Source organism: Cheilinus undulatus, linkage group 5 (genome assembly GCF_018320785.1).
Source record: "Cheilinus undulatus linkage group 5, ASM1832078v1, whole genome shotgun sequence".
NCBI classification, from domain to species: Eukaryota; Metazoa; Chordata; class Actinopteri; order Labriformes; family Labridae; genus Cheilinus; species Cheilinus undulatus.
Genome location: NC_054869.1, coordinates 24,300,969 through 24,322,471, shown reverse-complemented (window position 1 = coordinate 24,322,471; position 21,503 = coordinate 24,300,969). Strand labels below are relative to the sequence as shown.

The 21,503-nt window shown below is 40.5% G+C and overlaps 1 protein-coding gene across 1 annotated transcript in view; it reads right to left on the bottom strand.

Annotated features, from left to right (window-relative positions):
- Window positions 1-21,503, bottom strand: part of LOC121509581 (protein unc-13 homolog B-like) — a 260,714-nt gene that overhangs the window by 226,227 nt on the left and 12,984 nt on the right. The window contains exon 2 of the mRNA XM_041787044.1: window positions 6,581-6,610. Coding sequence (XP_041642978.1) covers window positions 6,581-6,610 — 30 coding nt within the window. The remainder of the gene's footprint in view (window positions 1-6,580; window positions 6,611-21,503) is intronic.

Here is a 21,503-nt window from a genome sequence, read left to right as displayed (position 1 = left end):
TCTGCTCTAGTATGGTGTGGGCATGTCGTTTGAATGAGCTGAAGCGACACCCACTCATGAGAAATACGATCTTCTCAGGATTTAAAAAATGCTTCCGATCAGAGGGAAGATGCCTGGCTCTGTGCCAGAGTAGACAGACAGAAGTCAGGGTTTAAACTTACTGTTTTCTGGCACAAATCTCTCTGACACGATACTTTTAATGGCCCATAGGCTGAATATGACTGGCGATGTCATGGGCTCAGATTTTTGCGCTGCTCAAATAAAACCAAGCCAGGAAATGGGTGAAAAACTTACTAATGGTCTAAAAAAAATCAGTCACATATTTCTCAGTGTTTTCACATGTTTACAGAAACCTCATTCCAACATATCAAGTGTGTCAAGACAAACAGTTTGGAATTTTACTTTACAGGAAGTTTAGGAGTTCACCCACCAACATGCCCCCCCCCACCCCCATCCTCACCCCCCACCCACACACACACACACACACACACTATGATTCTAAGCGAAGTATAATTCATCTTTAACATCAAAAATAGAGGAATTACAGAACAGTATTCTGAAACACAGGATTGTATTTTTTGCACTGAGCAATAACATCCTTGGGCATGGCATTTTTTACTTGAATGTAAATAACATAACATATGACTCATATGTCATCCGGAAGCAAGCTAAAGGCAAAGTGGTAAGTGCTTTTCAAATGAGGGTTATATACTGTAAAGAACAGTCAAAAACTAGATAAAATATGCAATTGTAACAGATGATTTTAACTTTAAAGCTTGCATTAACATAACAGATCACCACTAGGCATCAGATCAGAAATGTACAGGAACCAACCTTGACTAAATTTAGATGCTTGTCCCTGCAGTGGAAGAGCATAAAGAAATTCTCCAAAAGTTCCTTGTCTTTTAAGTGAAGTCCCTATTGCACATTCCCATGGGGGCCAAACATGGACCATTAAATATGGCATACCATCCAGCAGTTCAACATTCTGTCCTTCAGACTACCTGACATCACTGTCTCTATTACCACAGAGGCAGCACGGATAAAAACAGCATAATGTGTCTTAAATCTTTTAAACTAATGAAGTGACACATTTATCAGGAGAAATCTCTCAGGAGTTGTAAATCTTTGGGGAATTCAGCCTGCTCCCTTATGGCATAAAATTGACAGCTTCCTACTATTAAGATAAATCCTTTTTGTAAAGTGGGACATTAGAGTAGGACAAACTCCCCTAGTTGTGTCTGACCTGAGACTAATAATCATGTCAGATAGTAGAAATGTATTCTGGTAGTACTCACTATCACCTATATGACTGGGTGTTACAGCCCTGAGACAAAATAGGTTTCTTATATTGGGACACATTTTTCAAAAGCTTACTGGATCATTTTCTGGTCTTTTTTATCCCACTTCAAATCTCAAATGTTTAACACTTCACTTATACATACTAACAAGACTAGGTAAAAACCTAGTATGTGGCTGACTGCAACTATCTGGGATGCTTGTTGAAATGCCTTACTGAAATGTGTGTTCTGGCAGTTTTTGTCATGATTGTTAGTAGTTTACGCGCCCAGAGTGTGGTGAAACTAGTGACGTCACCTCCTCCTGCACGTCTTTTTGCGGGGCAGCTGTCCCAGTCTTCAACTTTTCAACGCTCCATTTCTCCATGGCGCCTCCTCTGATTGGTGCCCTGTTAGTGGCCATTATTAGCTGGACCAGTAAGGATTGTGATTTTGTACACCTGATTACAGCACAACACAGGGATCTGAGGTGTTTTTGGGTTTTCTTACACTTACGGTTTATGTCCAAATAGCGGCGGCCATGACACCTGTGGAGACCGCCATTACCTGCCCATGGATCTCCTGTGTTTTCCTCGGAGCATATTGTTTCCCTTTAATGACCACCCTCAGTTGTTCTGACCACAGTGGATGTGTTTGATCTTCATACCAGCTCTGCTTCATGCTGTCACATACACTGGTTGGTACGTGAATAGCCACACTATTCATAGCCTGTGGCATCAATTAGTATTTTTCTCTCCAAGCTCATAACTTATCAGCCCCACACTGCTGTGCTATGCTCTGACAGCAGAGGATCATCTGATTATGCCCTCTGATCGCTGTTTTTGGGGACAATTGCAGAGTTTGAATGCTTTAAAGTGAGGCTACGTTAGCCTAGCAGTGCCAGTCCGCTAGCTTTGCCTATTACATTACTGAACATTTCCTCATCATTCTCCGCTATATGGCCATAACTCCCCAGTTCATTGGTTTAGTTAGTTGGATGTGGGTGTAATCTTCGAAATGAGCCGTTCTGATAGCTCTGATATGTCTTGGATTCTTTATTAGATGAGATCATGGGGACTCCCCATTAACCCTTTGTGTAGCCACATGCTAATTCTTCATCAGGGTGTGCTCCTAACAGCGGTCGAGGTTGTTGAAAGCTATGCCGAATCAGACCAGGGAGAGAACATTGAGAACACTGCGCTTGTTTGGATTTAGACACGTTGTCTGGCTCAGACAGAAGCTCCGTTGCAGCTCAGTCCCTGCTAATGACAAGCCTGCTGGCCATTAGCTGGGACACAACAACTCATTAGCTGTATGTAACAACTAACCCGTCCCCCATAACTGTCACACTGTCATGCCAAAGTGCAGGGGGGGCAAAGGAGTGAAAACATCTTTCCCAACATGAAAAGCTTATAGGGTTGTTTTATTCTTTGTCATACATAATTTTGGCCCAGTTCTGGTAAAACAGAGGCTACAGCTATATCTGAGTTTTTAGAGCAGTGGAGGCAGCCATTACAGGACTATCAGCAGGAGTAAACCCTGCCCATAGAGCAACTCTGTATGAATGAGCCATAACTAAATGATGTTAATTCTAGCCTAGTTTGTGGAGACAGCCATTAGTGACAGCACTCAGTGCAAGCAAAGGCCACTCTGTAGTATATGGCTCATACAAAAGCGCCACTCACTCAGTTACTTACCGACCGACAGACAGACAGACATACTCAGACACAGACATTGCCATATGTAGGGCTACATAAAACTTCAGCCTTTAAGTTTGAGGATGAACAAATTAACAAATTTCACTCCTAAAAATACACTTTCCAAGAGTAAGGGATGATGATGAAGAATAAAGAAAAAGACTTCTGTGATGGTTCAGCCTAAAACGCCACTAACTTATGTCTTCACATGGCTAATATTTACAAGTTTTAATTTATGAAGGCAAGATATAAAGACAAGTTATAGTATTGTCTTACTACTATAATTGGTGGCTTGTCCATCTGTGCTGATTTGCCTGCCACACCATTGCTCCAATTGTCTTTGATACCACTGAGAAGACTTCTTGAGTGTGCTGGTTTGAAACTGATGCCATAAAAAAATCATAAATGTGTAGAGATTTTTAATAAACTTCTATAAGGTCATAATTCAGGGACTTCCCCTGTGTTAAGAGGTGACTTGCCAATAGAAAGCACCGGAGTAATATGCAGCATGTGGGTGATTATGTAACTGATAAAGCTGGCGCAGGACTGTGACTTTGGAGATCCGTTGACGATACTGTTGAGAGATTGTTTGATCCGTGGCATAAATGAAGACAGGATACAGCAGAGGCTGCTTTCAGAGGACAGACTGACTTTTGATAAAGCACTCAAGTTTGTATAAGCAATGGAGGCAGCAGACAGATACATTGTGGATTTACATGGCGTGAAAGAACCTGGGAAATGTAATAGAGCAGCGGGGTCAGTGAACAAGGTCAGCAAACACAACTAAAGCCCCAACTGGATATTAGAAAATGCTACAGCAGCAGCAGAGAAAACCACCTGGCCAAAAAACTGTAGGTTTACCAATGAAAAATGTCAAAACTGTGGAAAAGGGGAACACATAAAAAGAGCCTGCAGAAACAAAAGAGGGGGTGAAGACAATACTATACAGTTTAAGGGAGAGAAAAGGAAGTATGCAAAGCGAGCTGATTCTAATACAAGAGGAAGGCAGAGATAATGAGAATGAGGAAGTTTTCACTATGTATCATAATAAGGTCTTCATACACAGGGTCTGTCATTTTGGATGCATTTTTCTGGATCTGTAATCTGTAAAAATGTTTGTTGCGTACAGCAAGCCAGTGGCTCTGGCACACTTTTAAAATCTCACTGGATCCACAGAATAATACAAGGACAAATCACCATGTTTGAAGTGAGGGTTCACCGTGAGGGAGGGAGAGAGAGGGGAGGGGGGTGAGCGAGAGAGAAGGAAACAGCAGGCTTGACTTTATTTTCTAACGTAAAAAAATTCAGACCAAAAAACAGACTCAGTGTGCAAAGGCCTAAAGAGAGTTACAATGTAGATCACTGTTCTTCTCTTCATAAATCTACATTTATGAATGTAGCGGGATGCAGGAAATCCTCCCTAGACCAGACTTTCTCATTAAGAGTAGCTTGGTCCTTTTTAGCCTGAAATTAAAACTGAATCTTTTTATCCTAAAGCTTAAATGACATGTGATAACATATTATGACAGAAAAAATAAAACATCTGATAAAATGACAGATAGATCAGTCTGTCTCCTTTATTTCAGTGCTTAGATCTTCCCTTCATTATTTATGGCAATTATCCTTGTTTCACTATTACATAAGCTGGGCTTCAGAGACTTACAAACATCACTGAGTATCCCAGGGTAAACAATTACATGTATAACTGGTTTTTCAATACCAGGATAGGAGGTTTATTTAAAGGTTTCTGGCACCAGGATATTCTGTTGATATGCCCAAACCTTGTAAAGGACTTTGTTGACTTTGTTAAGCACTTTAAAATTTCAATTATAGCTTTGGATCATTTTAATTTGAAGAAGCTATTACATAAAAAGTTCAAGCATGAACTTGTACAACATAACTTGTAGTAGTTATTCAGGAGAACTAGACAGAAAATGGATTAAATGTCATCTCAACGATTTTTTTTGACCGGACTGAATCAACTCCATCACTTTTGTTCCACTTTATGAGCCCAAGAGGACCAATCAAATCTCCTGATCCGCTCTGCAGTCTGAGGCCAGAGGCAGCTGATGACGAATCATCTCCTGTTCCTGGAGTCTGACTCCATCTCCTAAAGACACTGTGAGGGATTTATCTCAATCTGTTCCTTTATGTCAGGATGACAAGTTGTCATTTAGAGCGAGCAGGTGGTTCTTTGTCCGTGATGATCTATTGATTGCCTCTTCTCCTCCTTGAGCTTGACTTTTCGTTCACTCACTCGTTGCTGTTGTTCTCCCCTCATCATCGCCTGAAGAGAGGGATGGACAAGCAGCTGCAGCCAGCAGAGGGAAACAAATAAAAACTAAAAAGGAAGGTGGATGGGAACAGGAAGTCCCAGAGTTGAAAGGCTGCTACACTGTTGGTGGTTCATCCTTGTAGAGGAGCTTTGCCATGAAAGTAGAGAAAATGTCTCCTTTTTCAGCCTCTGTTCTCCTCCTGAGCTGATCTACTCAGGATATCCAAGCACATCAATAACTGAGGAGGGACATTTGTAGGTTTCTTTTTCTTTGTGAAAAAGCTTAGGAACATTTTTTTGCAACAAATCCTCAAATAAAAATGAGATGACTTTTTTTGTATGGTGATGATCTAATCAGCTGTCTTTGTGGCACCACAACAAAGAAACACTATAACTGTCTGCTGCTAAAAACATTATAACCTGCTATTTCAGCCTGCTTGGTATCATAGTAGACAAGATAGACATAAGATCATTGTCTGAAAGAAAGCAGGCACCGTCATCATCTACCCTATACTCTCCCAACAATGGAATATGGTGGTGGCAGCATCATGCTGTGGGGGTGCTTTTCAGCAGCAAGGACTGGGAGACTGCTCAGGGTTAAGGGAAAGCTGAATGGAGCAAAGTACAGAGAATCTCAATGAAAACATGTTCTGCAGCACTCAGGACCTCAGACTGGGCCAAAGTTCCCCTTCCAACATGACAATGACCCTAAGCACATAGCCAAGACAACTCAGGAGTGGCTTAGGGACAACTGTATGAATGTCCTTGAGTGGCCCAGTCAGAGCTCTGATTTGAACCCTGACGAACATCTCTGGAGAGACCAGAAAATGGCTGTCCAGCAACAGTCCACATCCAACCTGACTGAGCATGAGAAAATTTGCAAAGAATGGCAGAAAAAATCCTGCAATCCAGGTGTTTAAAGCTTGTTGCATGATATTCAAAAAGACTTGAGGCTGTAATAGCTGCCCAAGGTGCTTTAGCTAAGTACTGAGTAAATGGTCTGAATATTTATGTCAATGTGATATTTCAGTTTTTTTATTTTTAATAAATTTGGTTTTATTGGAAAGCACTTTGGTCACTTTATGTGTTGTAAAGGGCTCTACAAATAAAAGTTGATTGATTGATGGATTGAAATTTGCAAAAATTTCTAAAATTCTGTTTTCACTTTGTCATGATGGGGTACTGAGAGTAGATTAATCAGAGAAAAAATAATTATAAAGACTGTAGCATAAGGCTGCACCATAACAAAATTGAAAAAAAGGGAAGCGGGTCTGAATACTTTCTGAATGAACTGAGTGTGAAAAACTTTTATAATTACAAAAACATCTTACCTGGAGGGCCGTGTAGTTTGGCTTTTTTCACTGAAAGAGAAAATTAAAAAACACAGATTAGTCAAACAGTATATGGTTGTCATTTGATAATTCTTATACTTAATTAAATATTAATAAGAGTATTTTATTAATAATCTTGATAGCATTGTGTGCCTGACTGTTTTTGATGGATTTATGAAGAGTTTTAAGTTTCTCTCTAAACTGCCATATGCTGCTTCTTCTTTTTTATCTTCTCTTGTAACGATCTTTACCCTTGTAACTGAAGTAGGGTATGCCAGGCAAGGAAGAATATTCCAAGTTCTTTATGATAAATGCACATTTTACGGGCAGCCTGTAAAACTTGAATTGTATGGATATCAGCCTGTACTGCATTTTATAAACATCAGCACCACTCAGCTGATACAGTATGTCTGATATGATATAGCTTCCTAACAGCTAATGTTTCTGGTCCACAAGGGTTGCAGTTGGACAATGCTTCCTTTTCTATGAGCTGGTCTTGGTTATTGGTTGTTGATTTTTTTTATTTAGATCATCATAAAGTTGTTCACCTCTTTCCTGGCTTGGTTTTATTTGAGCATGGCAAATGTAAGAGCCCATGACATCACCAGTACAGTGAAGAATCAACCCACCCCCCTAACACTATATAAAACCACCAAGCTGTTTATCTTAATACAGTCCATTGTAAACTGACGTTACTGCCTTCATTGAAAGTTAAAAGCCAATTAAATGCTGTGTTTTTGTTTGTTATGAGGTGAATTACCCAAAACTCTTGGCTGCAGGTCATTAAAAGTATCAGAACAGCGAGATTTGTGCCAGAAAACAGTTGATTTAATCCTCAACTTCCATCTCTCTGTTCTGACACTGAGCCAGGCAGCTGCTCTGATCAGAAAGATTTTTTGAAAATGAGAGGATCATATTTCTCATGAGTGGGCGTGGCTTCAGTTCACTCAACTGACACGTCCACACCATACTAGAGTAGATATTACTACCACATTTTTCATGAATTTGAAGCTTGGTTTAATCAATTTTTAAAAAAAATCACAACTGAAATTTGGCCTGGTGGTTCATAACACAGTGGCCGGTCATACAACGAACGATCCAAATATTGAGGATGACGTGTGACGAAAAAAGTATATAATGTCTTTGGAATAAACTTTTCTCCAAACTGAGTCTACTTCTTGTTGTAGGTGTGGTAAATGACAGCGATAACACTAAGTCAGCAATCAACCAAAAACCACAACAGTTGAAATATTTCAACATTAAAGAAAAGTTTAAATAATAAGCAGTGACGTCTGACACAAAGCTGCAGCGAAAGAATTAAACTGCCAGAGTGTCAACAACTGCCGGTAGTTTGGGCTTTGGGCTACAAAGTGAGTCACAGATACTGATCTAAAAATCAATTAAGCCCCCAGGAGAAATGTTATAGTCATTTAGAGCTATGTGAAAGTTTATTGCATTTCTTAGGTAACCTAGTTACTTTAATTAAGTTTATATGCACAATATGCACTGATAAGTTCATTCAATTAGAGTTCAAAAGTGTGAAACATGCTAACAGAAACAGACAGAGATGCTTAACAGGTCATTTGTCTGAGGCTGCCAGTACAGCTTGTCTTGTGTGTCACTTGTGCCAGCTTGGCTGCAGCTCAGAGGAAGCCCAGTGGCCTCTTTGGTTCAGAGCCAAAGTATACCTGTGTGAATGGCCTGACAGTGTGAAGGAGATTTAAAGTGATGCCACAACATAACCTAAGGCTGTTGAAAATAGTGTAACAAGTGTGTGAGAGTAGCGTCTGTTTAGATCTCATCTCACTAAAAAGTGCACAAACAGACAGACACTAAGTGGATCCATATGTGACATTAATATGAGATGGCTCACAGGAGAGAGGCCGTGTAAGAACACTGATCTTTTTCAGGCTGTTTGTGAAAGGTTACACTTCCTGACAGACAGTTTAGTTAACATTTGTCGAGTGATTTTATTGATCCCAGTGTGGCAATTAATTGTTTTTAGTTAATTGGAGAGAAAGGTCAGATTTTGTGCAGCATCACAGGAGCTGATTTGGATGTGCTGTCTGACTTTTGTTTAAGCTGAGATGGTTTACAAATCCAGTGGGAGTTTTTTTTTTTTTTTTTAATCTCAGCAGCATAAAACTTCATTTCATGATGTTTTATCACTATGATAAAAAAAAAAACAGAAGGATTTACTCTGCTTATGTTAGAGCAAACTGAAGTTTACAGTCAGAGTGAGATATAGAAGATTGAATTCTCTGCAGAAAAGGAAGAATAAAGAAAGACTCTGGCACTAGTTTTTTTCTGAAAAAGTAAAGTGCTGTTCTCAGCTGTTAATGTGTCTGAGTTCAAATGTAGTTTCTGATTCCTCCCTCTTTTTCCGAGCTAGACCACCTATTATTGTAATAGGAAGGTTTAGTGAACTTTATCATTTAAAGCTTCTGTGAACAAGTTTCATCTTGTGTTTATCTTGGCAGCTGCTTTTGATGAAGCAGTACCACTTATCTCTTCAATAAACTTATCCTGTAAATCATAGTGCTGACCTTTAAATGTCAACTGTATCACCCAATGTGAATCATTTTCCTTCTCCTAGTGTAAATAAAGACTCTTTACTCAGACTCCGATGAGGATCTAGTGCATGAGAATAATGCTTAACAGTAACAGTGCTTAAAAAATGAGGCATAAACCCTAGCTAAGAAGGAGGTGAGGGGCCTGATTATAGGGAATGTTAGAGGGGGATGATGGCTGAAATGAGTAACTTAAGTCATGATCTGACAATTCACAATGGAATCTTAATATGCTCGTCAACAGCCCTTTTTCCATGCGAAAGACTAAGACTAGCCAAAAATAGATCTTTGATGACTAAAACAGACTAAACGTAAGTTTAGTTTTCGTCAAGCTGACTAAAACTAGATTAAAATGTAATGTAAATGTAAATGTCATTTTCTTTAGACATTAAAATCCATGTGAATAAATCTGTCAAAATACAATGCATCTGTAGCTATTCTGCCTCTCAGCTGTAGAAAGCAGGGACCCCAGGATTGGCAGGGTGCATAGCAAACACGGAAATGAACTGGTACCAAATTCAGGTGAAATAATAAATGTTTGGACTAAAAGTTAAGACTAAAATGTGAGGATTTTTTTATGGATCAAAACTAGAATAAAACTATAAAAGGTAGAAATGACTAAAATGTGACTAAAACTCAAATTTAATCTTAAGTCTACCACTTAGACTAAAATTAAAAATAGCTGTCAAAACGCTCTTCTCATACATTTAACAATTTATTGCAAAACAGATCTACAGTTTAACTTGCGGAGAAGGCTCTTCTCAAAAGATGCTCTCTGGGTTAGTCAAGCAGCATGTTTTGACTTCCCAGAGAGTGCACGGCCAGAAAACCTCATATGGATATACATTTATTACAATGCATATTTTACAGTAAAATTAGTGCAAAAGCAATCTGAATTAGGGTGCAACAAGCTTTACACTATGAAGGAGGAGGCTGGGGTGGAGGAGGTTAGGCTGTGCCAGCAGCAGCAGTGTGGTGCAACAGCATTAATGTAAGCAGGGATTATTGAGAAGTACGTCATTCTTAGATACAATGCTGTGTTTAGATAAAGAGCTGTGATTGACTGTGGGAGCTAGGAGGCGATAATTGGGATAGCTGGCCGTCGGCTGATCACGGCTGGGTGTATGACAACTGTGTCTAGCATGAATTAACACTAAGTTTAATTTAGACAGTTTTCTCTCTCTCTTTCACAGCAGCAGTTTTTTGGACAAAAATGCACTGGAGTGTGGCTTTTATAAAGCTTAGATGCTCTACAGGACTATCAATCATTACAATAACTGTGACAGTATCATTTTATATGACATCATGTAGGTTGTTTCCCCTGAGCAGTCCGGTTCAGTTTGGTGTGGTACTGTACGTATTTATCTACATTTCAATTTATCAAAGCTGAAACAGGTCCCAAATAATAGATCCATACAGTCCTACCTTTTTGGCAACCTTCTGTGGGCATGCCAAGCTTACCTATCTGTCCCTAAACAGTGGAGGTACACACACAATAGACACACTGCAGTTTGCTGAAAGACTCCTCACTCCCCACACAACAGCGGTTATAAACACAAACACAGAACCTGCCGTAATTAAATACCTCGCTGATTTCAGAAGAAGAATATTATCAGGACGATATTTATAATCAACGATTTCAACACTTAATACCACCCCATGGAGGACCTTGGAGGTTCGGACCTTCCTGATGCCACCAACCAAGTGAGGGTACATGTGTCTGTGGAAACTATTTGGGGGTTTAACATACTGAACCATACCAAACTATGTCAAACTATACTCAATCAAACCGGACCAGCTGGTAGAAACGCAGCTATGAAGTGTCACATTATTTTAAGTTCTGACAGCCTTACATCAAGCAAATACAAACTGAAATTTGAGAAAATGAAAATATTATAAATTCTTTATGAATACTGAAATATTTATTTCTAAGTATTCCCCATCCTTTATTGGATGAAAATAAAAATTCACTGTGTTTGGATGACTTGATGTTTTTCAGGTGTCTCATCCATAAATACAGCAAGATCCTGATGTACAGTAACAATATACAATGCTTTGTGATGCTGAGTTAAAGTAGTCTACTGAAATAGTATGTCATTTTTTTCATACTTTTTATTTTTAATTTACTTTCAGTTGGTTGTGTCTTATTAGCTTTAAAAAACACACACATTAAACCCACTTCTGAATCAAAAGCCAGTGGATTTTTGCAGAGGAAAAACAGGAAACAGCACAAAGGTCAGTGTCACATTTCAGTGCTGGGAAGAGGTCAGCATCCCTGTGGGCCAGAGGACGGGTGAGCCCGATCAGAGCCCGTAATACAGGCCACATATCAGACACGTGTCAGTCGGAATGATTGTATGAGAGGATGCGTGCTGCAGATGAGCGACCGTTTGGCTGGTGGGATAATCCCTCTCAACTAATGCCTTAAGCAGGGCTGAAATCTAGCGGACCCTGCTGTATTGTACTGCTGTCAAATAAAAAGAGGAAAGGGCCACATGGGAAAACAGAATCATATTTTGACCTGTGGAAATTTAAAGCTGCTGATTTTGACCTACAGCAGCATTCAATGCTTTGTCGGGTGTTTTAAGATGTTGAAGAACAGCAGCAGTGGTTTTTGTGGGGAAAAAAATGAGGTTCATGTTCACGCGATGAGTCATGGTTGGATTAAAGCTGCTGCTGCAGAGCTACACTGTAGGAGCATTATTATGTCATTCAAATATCTGTAATACCTCAGGATGATGCAGATGGACAAACAGAGAATTTTTTTGTTCTACAAATGAATTATGTCTATCTATTCTGGCTCATGATTTGTTCTCTATATGATACTCACAGCTAAGTCATTGCATTGTAGAATAGTCCAACTTCAACACAACCGCAGGATCAGAAACAAACCAAGCCCTTAGTATGCAGTGTTTTCTTGTACATATGAACTTAACAGGACAGAGGAAACACTCAAGAAAAAATGAATTTAACTTTTAGCTTCTGAAATCAATATTTTAAGTCCGTGGTTGAGCTCTAGATTTATCTGGAAGATGACTACTCTGTGCTCCGTGCATAACTCATTTTGACTGTTGTGAAAATGCTGCAGATAGTATAATTTATTTGGGGCTGGGGCACATCTAAGTTGCTGAAATGATAACTGTGCTCTGTGCATGGAGGCAGTGCCATGTTGCCCTTTGCTTTGTTTCTACCTCCTCAGCCTTACATAAGGAGGGGTCGTGGCGTGGACCTTATCTGTCTACCACTTTATGACCTTAATATCTGAAAGTGGAGAGAAAAGCCTCTTTGCTCCCTGTATTTCAGCCATTGATTACATGTCATTTACACGTTATGCCGATGATATATTTCTGTTCATTAGATTGAACGCTGGCTGTGAGCACTTAGAGTTGCCAAAAGACATGTGGGAGACTCCATGCCCAAGTAGAAGAAAGTTTTTTGGTCTGAGGAGACCAAAATGGTGCTTTTTGGCCATCAGACAGGATGCTATGTTTAGTGGACACCAAACACGGCACATCACCACAAACACACCATCCCCACTGTGAAGCAGGGTGGTGGCAGCATCATGCTGTAGGGATGCTTCTCAGCCCTGGAAGGCTTGTAACGGTAGAGGGTAAAATGAAAGCGGAAAATTAAAGGGAAATCCGAGAGAATTGTTCTCTCCGCACCACTCCACCAGGTGTTCCACCTCCTCTCTGTGTTTGGACTCATCATTGTTGGTGATGCGTCCTACAACTGCCATGTTGTCCGCGAACTTCACTATATGACAGGTCGGGTGTTTTGCAGAGCAGTCATGTGTTAGCAGAGTGAACAGGAGGGGACTCAGTACACAACCCTGGGGGGAGCCAGAGCTGAGGGTGATGGAAGAGGAGATGGTGTTGTTGATCCTGATGGTCTGCGGTCTGTTGGTCAGAATGTCCAGGACCCAGTTCCCCAGTGAGGGACTCAGCCCTAGGGTTGCCAGTTTCTGCACCAGGGTCTGTGGGATGATGGTGTTGAAGGCGGAGTTGAAGTCCAGAAAGAGCAGGCAGATGTATGAGTTTTTGCTCTCTAAGTGGGTGAGGGCTGTGTGGACCACCGATGAGATAGTGTCGTTAGTGAGGCAGTTCTTTCTGTATGCGTACTGGTGTGGGTCCACTGCGACATCTATGGAGTCTTTGATGTGGGCCATGACCAGCTTCTCGAAGCACTTCACGACTATCGAAGTAAGGGCTACTGGCCGATAGTCATCCAGGCCTGTCACTGTGGAGCTCTGTGGGGATGGGTATGATGGAAGCAGTCTTCAGGCAGGTAGGGACGAGTGCTAACTGAAGAGAGGTGTTAAAGATGTCAGATAGCACCTCAGACAGCTGGTGAGCGCAGTCCCTCAGTACCCACCTGGGAACGTTGTCAGGGCCCGTAGCTTTGTGAGGGTTAATCCTTAGAAGGGTCCTCCTCACATCTGCACTGGTCAGGTTGAGGGGCGCGTCATCTGATGTTGGTGTGAGTCTGGTACTGGACAGGATGTTGGGGTCCTCAAAGTGGGCATAGAACCTGTTGAGGGCATCTGGCAGGGAGGGGTCTTTTGGGCATTGTGCATCTTTGGTGTTATAGTTAGTGATGCACTTTAAGCCCTTCCACATGCTCTGGGGTTCGTTTGAGGTAAAATGACCCTGGATCTTTTGGGCATATGTGGCTTTGGCCCTCCTGATGCCTGCGTTCAGCTCCCTCCTTGCCACCCTGAGTGCCGATGCTTCGCCTGCCCTGAACGCAGCATCCCTAGCCTTCAGCAGTGTTCTCACCTCTGAATTCAGCCAGGGTTTCTGGTTCGGGTAGACAGTTATTGTCCTGGTGGTGGTGACATCATCAGCACACTTCGAGATGAAGCTCAAGACAGAGGACGTGTATTCCTCTAGGTCTCCGTCTCCTTCCTGTGTAGCTGCCTCTCTGAAGACCTGCCAGTCTGTGCTCTGGAAGCAGTCCTGGAGCATAAGGGCTTCATCGCTGGGCCATACAGTCACAGTCCTCCTTGTTGGTCTTGAATGTTTCCAGAGGATGATAGGCTGGGGCCAGCAGAATGGATATGTGATCAGAGAGACCTAGGTGGGAACGGGGGAGGGCTCTGTATGCTCCAGGTATGTTTGTGTACACACAGTCCAGGGTGTTGTTTCCCCGTGTAGGTATGGTGACATGCTGGTTAAATCTGGGTAAAATGTCCGTCAGATTTATGTGGTTGAAGTCCCCTGAAATGCTTCCAGGTGCTTGGTCTGCAATGAGCTAATGGTGTCGTGTAGATCCCTTAGTGCCTCGTTAGCATTAGCATTAGCATTAGCACCCGGCGGGATGTAAACAATGGTGACGAGCACAGCTGTGAACTTACGAGGCAGATAGTGTGGTCGGCATTTAACAGTCAAATGTTCTATATCCTCAGAGCAGTAGGTTCTAACCACTCCACAGTTTGTACACCAACCTTTGTTGACATACACACACAGTCCTCCTCTGTGTGTTTTTTTTACCGACCGGTGGTCACGGTCCGCACGGAACAGCTGTAGCCCTTTGAGCTGGAAGGCTGAGTCTGGCATGTTGCTGTTTAGCCACGTTTTGGTCAGACAAAGCACATTGCTCCTCATCTCAAACCCCCAGCCTCAGGCATCGCAAATCCATTTTTTTGTCCAGGGAGCGAACACTGGCCAGAAAGAGGGACAGAATCGGTGGCTTGCTAGCCTCTAGCTGAGCTAGCCAGCTGGCCCTCATGCCCCTCTTTTGGTTTTGAGCACTCCGCTTCCTCTTGCTGGCCTGTCCCCGTGCTCTTCTGCGCCACTGAGTTGTTCTCAGTAGCTGCAGTCTGCCAAGAGTTGTTTCCAGGACTGATGAAACGGTAGTCCTCAAATTGTCTCTTATGTAGATCAGTTCGTCTGAGCTGTACTTCACACACGTATTTATCGCTGATTCAGCACAGAAGTTGGCTCCGAAGTTAGATAAAGTGGGCTTAGTCTCAGGAGCTTGAGAAGCCACTGCACCGCGGTGCACTGCCATCTTGTATGCATGTCTCCATTTCCTGTCCACATGTTAACTGTAAAACTGCTAAATTAAGGTGAAAATGCTGTAAAATTGTATTTCACAGTCTGTCTTTAATTGAAATAGTGGTGGTCAATCAGGGACAATACAGAAGCATTGCTGCATTTAATTACAGTGCAACCGATACAATGTATAAAAGAATTCCAGCCATGGCTAATTTGCAGTCCTTGTCCTGGTTAAGCTTTTGAGAAATGGCACACATGGCGCGCCGGTAGTCGAGTGGTAAAGGCGCATGCCATATACGCAGGCGACCCAGGTTTGAATCCGGCCCGTGGCACTATTTCCTGCATGTCTCTCCCCGCTGTCTCCCCTGTTTCCAACTATATCTGCTGTCCTATCAAATAAAGGCAAAAAGGCCAAAAATAAATCTTTAGAAAAAAAAAAAAAAAGAAATGGCACACATGACACAACAGAATAAAACTGACATAGAAGACTAACAATGGCAGTAGACATAAATCAACAACCACAAAGATGCATAAAAAGAGCAACAGTAAGGCAGACAAACATGCAGCCACATAAAAGCTAACACTACGGTAGCCATAAACATGCAGAGGAATGACAATGACTAAAAATGACAATTAAAATAATAGGTGAAGTAGCTAAGAACAAAGAGAAAAAGGAGTAAATTGTGCTGAATGATATAAAACAAAGAAACATGTAGCTTAGTGTTCACAGATTTGCCTTTGTTTGAGCCACTGTTTTACTGTGTTATGGAATACTCTGAGGTCAGATAGTGTTTTTTAGGGCCCTATAAAATCCGTTTTATTTTTTGCCAAATTCCATTTAATTTTCTTCAAAATTCAATTTTTTCCGTTTTAATGTTTTCAAATTCCATTTTTTTAACCTTTCCTCTAATTTTACCATAAAAAGAGTGTCCTGTTTATGCAAATTAATAAAATGTTCACTAATTAAATAGAAATAACCTTAAATTTATTGAGAAAGGGTCACAGTTGGCCCAGGAGCCATTGTTTGGATAACCCGGATATAAAATAACTATAACCAGTGTAACGGTCAGATATTTCCAACATTTTAAGACAAATCCACATATATAATCACATCCTAACTGATGTTTATAATGTAAATGAAAAAATCCTTCTGTTTTCTCAAACACAGAGTGATAGTAATTTAATAAGAAGGACATGTTAAAGTTAAATGGTTAAAAGTAAACCTATTATCTTAACTCTTCTTTACTCTCACAGTGTGTAACAGTCCATGCAGTTTGATGCTGCATCGTGTTTTACTACTGACTGTAACTTTTCTCTCCTCGTCTCTCTCCATACATTGCTGTTAGAGTGCTACATTAATGCAGACATGTACTGGCTCGCTAAGCAACCAAAGGGAACTACAGTATCTACGGGAGGAATTGTGAAGCTAATTGATACTCGAATGTAACGTCATTAGACTACTGGACTTCGAAAAATCTCAAGTCCATCTGACTCGAGTTTGAAGCCTTCGAGAGGTGAGCAGGTCTTCAAGTTATGACTTCAGCTGTGTGCCTAGGGCACAGACACACCTCTCTCTCTCCGTGACTCTCTGGCGCGGTGAGGTAAAATAACTCGAAGCATGGATGAGTTTTCTTGTAGGTGCAACATTATATATCACTGTACTGCCCTGTGTTGAGCTACGTGATGTTTGCCGGTGTTTCTTGCAGATGCTTTGACATGCTATTATTGTTTAGGAGGGGGCGGGATGAGTATTTGTGAAGTGAGGCACAAGTTGTGCCCTGCTTTAGTGTTCCCCCGGAACCTATTCCCCAGATATACATTCTCTTTCTAAAAAACATAGCATTTCAGTCAAATCCATTCAATTTCCGTGGTTTCCGTGTTAAATTATAGATTCTGTTTTTATTGGCCAATTCTGTGATAACGCGGAAATCATAGGGCCCTAGTTTTTATTTCTGATGGGAGAGTATTCCAGATCTGCGGGCCTTTAACTGAGAAAGAGGACTGGCCAAATGTTGTTATGCATTTTGCTGGTTTATTGTTCTTCAACATCATTTCAATGACCAGACGTGGTACAAGATCATTCACACAGTTTACACACACTTAAATGTCAGTTTAATGAAGCTCAATAAATTATACTTTTGTTGTACTTTACAATGGTGCTATTTCATCGGCTTCTGATCCAGTGTTTTTAGGCTCTGTTTGTACATGGACAACAACAGTTTTATTACTGGTTGGGTGGCCTGACCCTAGACAGTAACACAGTATGATATTTCAGATATTCGCCTCAAATTTTAGTTAGTTTAAAACTACCATTTTGATTTTTAACTTGTAATTATTTCAGAGGTCGTGATGCTGCTCAAGAGACCTCGAGGAAGTCCCCTCCAGCTGTTTTCATGATGACCCTTAATCTCTTAATCTCAATACGCAGTATATGAACAAGCTAGAAAGGTATTATCAACAAAAAAGATACAATTTTGTTATGAAGCACCTTTAAATCTCATTGTCTTCCATCCATAATTCCTCTGTTTTAGGACCTTTAAAGAGTCAGCTTGGCAGCAGCAGGTCGAGCACACACAGCTGGCAGGCAGACAGGCATGGACCAGAGCAGTGTCATTACAAGAGGCCAGACCGTGGATCTATTTTTAACTCCAGTCCTTCGACTCACAGTGGGTCTGAGTGTGTGGAGGTTGGCAGCCTGGTGGCCATGTCATTAACACCCTTTCACATCCATTAAAAGGCAGCCCCTACAGACATCAAGGAGCGAATCTCTTAGTGTGTGTGTGGTTCAATACAGAGAGACTGAGCTGTGTTTGAGCACTGTGTAGGTGCTTCTATACTACTGTCCATTCTTAAACCATTTTCTAACAAGGAAATGATGCTGACAGGCTATTTTGTGGGGCTCCATAGTTCACACAAGAACTTACAACACAAGAACACTGTGATATTATTAAATTCAAAAAGTCATACCAAATTAGCAACAGGTCATTTAAAGCCAAATTATATGTTGACTACATGGCATAATCTATATTTACTAAAATTGCCATCTGGCAAGAATATTGGAACTAACGTGTATGTTTGTGGATTGGTGGAAAACTTGTTGTACATAGCTGGGTAATTTTATTTTTACTTTATAAAAAACTGTCAGTATTCTATGCCTTTTTATCAGTGATTCTTTCTCTCATCAACTCTCAAACACCAACATAAATGCAAATAATTTTAAAGGTGTTTATTTTCCCTTGGCCCATGTGAGAGGCTAATGTTGTAGCATTTGATTGACATTAGGGATGTGCATGATGACAGAATGAACTGATTAAATGTTGCCACTATCACTAGTAGGCACCAGATTACTAGTTGGTTAAACAAATTACCAATATTTTCATTATTTGTCTAAGCTGTGACACAGCAGTCTGACATTATTTAGTGCTGTAGCTCTAGTTAATGGGTCTTCTCTCACTGCTGTTTATGGTCAGCATGAGCAGTGCAGGTATGACATATGACATCTTACCACATTACAGGTTCAATTCTTTGCCTGACCCATCTTGATTTTTTGGAGGGGCCAGATCTTTGCTCTACACCACATTTGATACAGACATGTGGACCTAAATCTGCAAGGAGGATAGAAGGCTGGTGATATCACTGTATAAGGGCTGTGACTCTCATTCTCTACTCTAAATTCTCATTCTCATTCTTCTTGTGAAACTTGTGAATATAGTGATTTTTCTCTTTGAGTTCATTCACAGATTCAAGGCCTCTGTATGCGTAGGATTTGTGTTTGGCTCTGGACACCATTTATTTAGTTTATTTGTCTAAACACTGATTATCTGATGAGCTTATTCCAATCCCATTCATCATTCATGTAACACATGAAAGAAGGCTTTTAGGTCATTAAATTCCACCTGATGGGTATCGTCTTTCTGAAGATCATCAGTTATACGGAGCAGCATGTACACCTCACATCAGCATATATAATTACAGACTAACAGACTTATCCTCCTGCTGCGTCCTGGTTTAACCACGCTAATGAGCCAATTAGAGACGCTTTAAGAAGTCCAAGAGGGAAACACTTGGAGGGGGTCCAGAGATTGGAGCCTATAGGTGATGATATGATTATCTGAACACACACTCACATCATCCCTTCACTGTTTTATCCTTCTTCACTGTCTATTAACAACTGTGCAGTTTAGCTAACAGAGAAACAACAATAAAATACAGTTCACTGCATAAACTACTCTTGAGCAATACTTCACATTTAATCAGCTGCCACAGATCTATAACAGACAGATGACAGTTTTAATTATTATTCTAACACATACGGTCCAATGGATGCTTAAAGCAAATGTTTAATTATGCAAGGTAGCTTCTAAATAACAGCTTTCCAGGAGAAGACTGCAATTCATCCCTGTGCTGGTAAATACTGTTTGTACATCTGTGCACCATTGGCTAAGAGGATGTACTGATAAGTGTTTACTTTTAAAGGCTACACCTGCAGAGCAGGCTTGATTGTGTGTTTCATCAATCAATTTCAAAATGTCACTCTAATTGGGTAGGTTACATGCACGACTGGCTGCGTGAAGACCATTTTGTATATTTGACAATGCACAATATGCTAGAGGGCAATTATAGAGGGTACATCCTGTATGGGAGCTCAGGCAACATGAAACTACCAAAAATGCCGGATGTTAATAACAGACAGGCTACACTTAAAAGGGTTACTACAATGGTAATTATGGGATCAGAACAAATATGAGTGACATCAATAGTCACTGTGTCCATAGATAGTTTTTTAAGCAGCTGCTAGGAACAGAAAGAGTCCTCACACATATGTCAGTTTTGAATTTTTATTTACGGTCAAAATAAACTCATCAAATATGTAACTATTATAAATAAAGCCACAAATGTAGCTTATGGGACAATTGTAGAATCAAAATACCAATCTTGTTTCCATTTAGCATTCTTCCAGCTTGGCTATCGCTGGTGCAAAGGCCCTATGTTTTCAGGTTTCCATCACACGTACATTCACCCGGGCCATTCCTGTGCATACATTACCCAAGAATACTTTTAGGGAATTTCTTCTAACTTTTTACAAATGCCTACTATTGCTCAGGGTACTGAAATGATCAGATTTTGGAGGTCAGCAGTGAAAGGTTATTGGGCTTCATGTTCCTGACTTAATTGTGTGACTATATTTACAACCAATACCAGCTGTTAATTCAAGTAAGTCTGTGGAGTTTTTGGCAGGACTGACAGACAAACAGTATATATAAAACATATCCACCCTTTCATTGATTTCATAAGTCAATCATGGTCAATATAATTTGGCTTTTTGACAAAAAATACCAAAAAAAAAACCCTCTTCAATGTCAAAGTGAAAACAAATTTCTAAAAAATAATGTCAGTCAAACTAATTATGTATTGTAAAATAGGTTATTGCATAAATACCCCTTTAAAGTAGGGGTGTAAAGGTGCGTGTATTCCTACTGTATCCATTCGGTACGGGCCTTTCGGTACAGTACAGACGTGTACTGAACGGATACACATCAAACGAAGCTCATACATAGACGGAAAACCAGAGAACAAGTCACCGTCACACTGTCCTGGCAACCACACAACCACAGCAAACAACAGCAACAGCCTGAATTAAAGTGTCCTGTTTGGGAACACTGTGGACAAAAACAACAACAGTAGCGCTGACATTGTTCAGCAGTGTCGCTGACAGCACGTCGTCCAGTGGATCAAAGCATTTGAAAAAGCACCGTTCAAATAAGAACGTCACTATAACAAGGAGGAACAACAAAGTCTCACCAGCTGGTTATTAACTGCCCATGATTAAAAACTATTATCATAACAATGGTGCTCTGGTTCCGTAAATCAAATTAATTTTACTTTCAACTGTCATCCTTGGAGGAGGGAGAGAGGAGACTCCTTCATGTCTACAGCTGCGTAATAGATAAAGTTATCCTAAGATTTCACACGGCTTCCCAAACATTGTAGCAGGTCCAGTTGGTTAAAAAATTAATCCAGAGCTGAAGTCTGTGTTGAAATCGGCAGGATAGACATGAATTAGTATACTTACCAAGCTAACTTACAGTTGTATGATGATGTGTTCAAGTTGGCTGGGAAATTTTAGTATTTAAGAATGGGTAGAAATATGTAAATATATCAATTAAAATAACCTAGTAGCTCAAAAATTATTTATTCAAATTTTTATTAACTGACCATTCAGAAGGAGGTTGCAGTATTATTAAAAATGTAAATGTAGTTTATTCAGCCTATTTATTTTAATATAATTTAACACCAAAAAAAAAAAAATTCTGTTAGTCAATTTAATTACCTTACCGAAAAAGTACCAAACCG